This window comes from Phaeoacremonium minimum (genome assembly GCF_000392275.1).
Source record: "Phaeoacremonium minimum UCRPA7 unplaced genomic scaffold PA7_03_scaffold_604, whole genome shotgun sequence".
NCBI lineage: Eukaryota > Fungi > Ascomycota > Sordariomycetes > Togniniales > Togniniaceae > Phaeoacremonium > Phaeoacremonium minimum.
Genome location: NW_006921506.1, coordinates 32,402 through 38,401, shown reverse-complemented (window position 1 = coordinate 38,401; position 6,000 = coordinate 32,402). Strand labels below are relative to the sequence as shown.

The 6,000-nt window shown below is 50.4% G+C and overlaps 1 protein-coding gene across 1 annotated transcript; it reads left to right on the top strand.

Moving 5' to 3' along the window:
• Positions 1-798: 798 nt before the first annotated feature.
• UCRPA7_8665 (putative wsc domain-containing protein) lies at positions 799-2,692 on the top strand (the record flags this gene model as incomplete). The annotated part of the gene is made up of 3 exons (XM_007921176.1): positions 799-1,076; positions 1,132-1,845; positions 1,897-2,692. 3 exons carry the CDS (start codon positions 799-801, stop codon positions 2,690-2,692), a joined length of 1,788 nt encoding a protein of 595 aa, XP_007919367.1.
• Between the last annotated feature and the right edge of the window lie 3,308 nt (positions 2,693-6,000).

Below are 6,000 nucleotides of genomic sequence, written 5' to 3'. Positions count from 1 at the left end.
ACACGAAGCGAAGTGGTTTATACTTTGAGGCTAGTTTCCATGCGCCTAACAGCAGCAAACGAAGTCAGTCTAAGAGTCTAGTTCTCCAGGGGAAAATCCATCTAAACAAATAATAGTCGCCATTGTCGGTGTGCCAAATTCCAGAATTGTGCCTACGAAACTCTATTGTAAACGGTCCGTACTTAGGAGTAAAGACGATGTGGGGGCGCGCAAAAGGAAGCGCTTTTCGATTTTGAGACTAGTAGCTGCAAGCGGATCCCCTGGCTAACAAGCCGGAAGCAGCAGACGATGCACTCCATCAGATGAGAATTGGAGATCAAAATTCCAGCCAAGGGGCTGAAGTGATTGCTTGTGTTGCTGCATAGTGCCAGAGTCCAATTGAAAGTGAAGAGAGTTTTGGTGGTGAGGGCAACGAAGCTAACTAGTCTAGTTCAGAGCCGGACTGTTGCTGCATGCCAGAGAGTTCGCCGCCGCGCGTTGTGAGTTGCCCGGATATGGAGAGTGGGCCCGCATACTCCATAGTATAGTCCGACAAGAATGAGGGCATCCACAGCGTGTCGAGGCAAACATGATCGTATCGTCGATCTCGCGCCGGAAACAGCTTTTATAAAATCCCATGAACTCTCGCCGGAAGTCCAAGAGAGAAGATCTCAACAATCAACTCGCACCTATTAATCAGGTCTGTCACTCGTTACTCCCCCTCCCCCCTTGTCTCTCGTTTCTGCCCCCTTTACCCCAGCACTTTAGCACCTCAGCCCCATAATCAATAAACAACATCCACAAGACAAATAAGCCAAAATGCGTCTGAATACCGCTCTGCTGCTCGTGGGTGCTCTCCCAGGCCTCTCTGTGGCCGACGGAGTTGTGCGCCGCCGATTCAACTTCGCTCGCCAGGCCTTTGCCAATACGACGACCCCTGTCGAGTCCGGTACTACCCTGGTGCCGAGTGAGACTGCTACCACCGCGGTTGCAACAACTTCCACAACCTCAAGCCCCTCTGGCACTTCTTCGGTTGACCTGTCTGACGCTGTCCTGACCAATGCTGCGATCATCGAGGTTGATGGAAAGCCTGCTGTGTAAGACCTAACTAACCTGAGAGGATGGAATCGTTGCATACTAACATGATCTTAGCCTCATGACACCTCCCGCCAATGGCGAGGCTTCTATTGTTGTGAACGCCGATGCTCCGGAGACTTCAGCTGGACAGGGTGTCTCTTGCTCTTTCGATCTGACTGCTACTTCTTCCTCCACCAAGCACAAGCGAGCGGCTACTGACTGCACCCTGGCCGTTGTTCTCGATGGACAGACCGTCTACAACGAGACCATTGACGACAATGCCGGCGCTGCATCCACCATTGACACTGATGCCGTTTACACCTCTTCCAGCCCCTTGCTCCAGATCATCGAGACCTGCGGTGATGATCCGGTCCCAGTTGTCATTTCCAACGTCCAGCTTGTGGCCGCTGCCATCAGCTCCAGCAGCTCGTCGAGCACGGTCCTCAGCACGAGCGCACCCACCAGCTCTGGCACAGTTTCTGGAAACACGACTGAGCCCGTCACTTCCGGATCCGCCCCGATCACCACCGGGCCTGTGACCACACCTGCTTCTAGCACTGCTACCGGCACTGACACCGCTACCACCTCTGGATCTGCCACCGCTAGTGGTGTTGTTCCCACTGAGACTGCTGGCTTCCCTGGTCTGATTGGCGACTTCGCTTTCTTCGGCTGCGTTGGCTCAGTCGACAACTTCCCTACCTTCAGCCTGTTCGCCTCTAGCGAGTACATGGATCTTGAGATGTGCACATCTTACTGCGGCAACCAGACCTTCGCTGGTGTCTACGATGGGTAAGATATCTTTGCCTCTAACTTCTAAGCACTCAGCTAATTCTCTTCCAGTGACTGCTACTGCGGAACCCAGATTGATGGTGCTCTTACTGAGCGTGTCCCCACTGGCCAGTGCGACATCCCTTGCCCAGGTGATGACTCTGAGAACTGCGGTGGTATCCGCCCTGACTCTGCTCTTGCCCGTCGCCAGGCTGCTATCCCCAACACCATCCTGCTGACTGTCTACATCAACATCAACCTGCCGGCCACCACTGTCACTGCCACTGTCACCGCCGTGACCACCATTGTCTCCACTGCTTCCGCTGGAGATGTTGTTACCGTCACCTCTGCCATCGCACCCTCATCCACCACCATCATCTGCGTCGGTGGATACTGTGGTTTCTGGACCTTCGTTGCCTTCCCCGGCGCCGACTGCTCTGGTGAGCTCGTCTATGTCATTGAGACTTGCTCTTGCGAGGGTGGCTGGACCTACCAGCCCAAGATCTGCACTGGCGACAGCTGCGTCGGCATCACTGTCTACAAGCCGGTTGAGTGCACCAACACCACCACTGCCGTCGGTGTCTGCGCTCCCGCTGCTTGCGACAGCTGCGAGGGTGGCGTCTACTTCACCCAGACTCCCGGTGCCGCCACTGCCACTCTCACTGCTATTGGTGGCACTCCCACTGGCAGCTCCGGCACTGGCTCCGGCAGCGGTGGCAGCGGTGGCAGTGGCTCCGGCAGCGGTGAGACCACCGCCGTCGTTGTCTCCCAGCCGTCCAGCACCATCGTCACTGCTGGATCAGACCGCGTAGCTGCCACTCTTAGCTTCCTCGCCCCGGCTCTGTTTGCTCTCGTCCTCCTGTACTAAGCATATTGCCCGGCCTGTGTTTCCCTTGGGAGGAGTCCACGGTGGATAAATAATTAAGGCGTTGTCTTTTCTCTTTCTCAATCAAACCAGCAACAATATGGATCCTCAGATTCACTCTGGTTTCTAGTAAATCATATCACCATACTTAATCCAAATGCCTTTTACCCAAGACGCTGTTGCTTTCCTGATGAAGCCCCGTAGTGAGCTGGTAACCGTCTTCTTCCTCAAGTATCATATATACACAGATATCTTAATAATAAGACCCAAGGAAGTGTTCAAATGTATTAAGGCTGACAGTTGTGAAAAGTGTTCCAAGAACTATCATAAGTCCCCGTGCTTTAGTCCTCAATTGCCTATCTGACTTGAGTATATGACAAACCAATGCATGGTTGAAAAGAATCGCTTGTCATGTTTACCCTCGTCACTGCCACTGTGACATTGCAAAGCGAAAGTCTGATTCAATCTTCAATCTCTCAACACCGATTATCTCCTGTTTACTCAACTAATTCTAGTTACTTCGAACATGAGGATACCCATTGTAGACTCCGCCCAAGCCTGATTCATGTTGATGCGAGTTGCATCCATCATTTTAAAGGCGGTGGACACATCCCATTTCGTTTTCGTCTTATTCCCCACCTCAACCCAAAATTGTCGGAAGGTCTCTTCACTCTGCCGAAAGTTGGTGCCCGTACCTTCAAGGTTTGGAAACTCGCCACCGACATGACTGCCTAGACCGCTGCCGATCAGTACGCTCCCTGGTTTTGTGAAGGATGTGACACGCGATGCTGCTTTCACTTGACCTTCTTAGTTCCATATGTGCAGGAAACTGGTCATATGCAACACGTCGAAGCGATTCTCAAGCGATTCCTAATTGGCCGTATCATCCATAATGTCTAGAGCGTGAAACTCAAAAGTAAACTTGTCCGCGTCGCGGAACAGTTCATAGCTCAGTTCGTTAAACTCGGGTACGAGATCCAGCCCGACTAGCTGCTTTGCCTGCACGCCATCAATGTAGAGCTTGCGAATATCTTGGCCGAAGCAGCACCCAAGATCAAGGAATGCTGAGTTAGGGCTGCCTTTTAGGCGCTCAAGAACAAAAGGATATGAGGGATACGAGGCCAAGCTGAGCCGTATGAATCGCATCTGGCCGATGCATGGCCACGGATACAAAGCAAAGGCTTTATCTCGCTTCAAAGGCGTCGAAATATCTCGTTAGCAGGTGTCAATTCCTAACGGTTGGAGCTCCTCGGCGAGTTCTTCTTACAATAGCCAGAACATGCGGGATCACATCCTCGGATGGTATACCAGAGTATGTTTGTAGAAGCTGTCGCGGCGCTGCATCGATGTCTTTGACATCCGTCTGCAGCCATTTGGAGGAGTCTGTCGTCTTCTTGCCACTCTCTGTCATGTCTGGAAGCAACTATTCTCTGTCCCACAAACCGTGTCAGGGGAATCGTGCTTTGAAGGAGAGTTTCGATAATTGTAACTTCGTTATACCGGATCACATGTCGCTGAGGAAAGTGGGTTACCCACCGTAGGATGACCGGAATTCACGGGTATCCGGCATTGATAGGAACCTGCCCCTCATAGTTGCATGTAGATCATTTGCAAGCTGCGCCGCAATGCTTCCTTACATTCTACAGCAGCTGCAGAAACGGCTCATTCACGAAAGGTGATGGGAAATATGTGAGGACAAAGTTTGGGCAGATTTTTGAATGGAAACTATGCGAGTTGCGTTTCCATTATCTTGAACTTGAACTAAGGATTACATAACAAGAAGAACCATTTATTTGATGAAAACCCCACGTATGCGGCCATAACTGAACGATCAATCGTGAATCATCAAGATACAAGTCAGTCCAGCGTTTCTAGGGGTTGTAGCTGACAACGCTAAGAGTCTGAACGTCAAAATATGTTGTGGACGTTGGTCCTGAACTTCCGCTGCTCCCAAGCATTTGGTAGTCAATTATCAAATAGAATGCGCTGCCGACATAGTTTTTCCCATACTGTGTGGTGATCAAGTTACCATTCATATAAAAATCAATTTTCACCGTTGTCCCATCACTCTCAGCTCTGAGCTTAGCCAAGATGGTGTGCCAAGCTGTCGTTGGCGCGGTGTATGTAACATCCTTTGACGCAACCTGAGAACTTGTATTGAATGTGTTGAACGATATTTTCCCAGTGCCCTTCCATTCAGCGAGGTCGATCTCAGGAGGCCAACCTGAAACAGCGGTAAGCCAGAAAGCGGGCCAGCAACCCTGGGCTACGGGTGCCACGAAGTTCGCCTGAAAGTCGAGGCCACCGTTTTTCTGGACTGTGAAGTGTTGTTTAGCGTAAACGGTACCGGAATCGTAATAAAGGCTACTGCTGGAAGACTGCTGTCCAGTGTACACGGATTTAAGCTGTAAGTAGGCATTGTCGATGATGCTAACTTGAGACTTCTGCATCAATGCCGCGCCGTTGTGTGTATCGCCCCAAGGGTAGTTGTACGAGAAGTATTGCTCAAGCAAGGCAGTGGATGTAAACACAGTGTTTGGAATGAGTGTTGTCGAGCGTTTCTGGAGTTCATGTTCGTAAAACTCCTGAGCGGATGGCAGAGGGTTCGCTATCGCTAACACTCCCAAAGAAAGGAGACAAAGACAAGACTTCATCTCCCCTTTCCTTTGATCAAAGGGTGATCGTATGTGAAGTGGATATTTCTTGTTTAGACTGAACAAGTCTTGTACATTTCAGCAAGTTGGGCGTTCTCTCGCGTTTCGTGCCTGAAGAAGAGCAATCTTATATAGAACTACTCGTGGCAATACACTTGTTGAAGGCTTCGTGTGTTGATGCCGCCGGGGGCGTCGGAGCCGACAAAGTATTCGTATGATTCATTACACAGTATCTGGTTGGTGGAAGTGTCCAGATTTTGTGCGTGTAGAACCAAGCATTGAGGATGTCGATCTGAAACGCGCTTGCTAGTTTGGATAAGCTATTCCCCACGGGGGTGAGCAATTACGACCTTCAGCCCCGCTCTCGTTACGTGGGGACCCTGACTGTTATACGAGAGTAATGCATTGAATGCATCCAACGATGCCCGCGTCTGATGTGAATCGCGTAGTTTCTTTATCAAAGTTATCATGTTCGGAATAAAGACAAGGAATTCGAGTTTTTCCTTCAGCATATCCATGCTCAGTAGCTGCTCCTTGAAATTGACCACATTCTCTGAAGAATTTCTTTTTCCATTAATCACATATGATAGGATCTTGAGATATGTACTCGATTCAACAGACTAATATAAGGCCTAGAATACCATAGAGACACGCCCA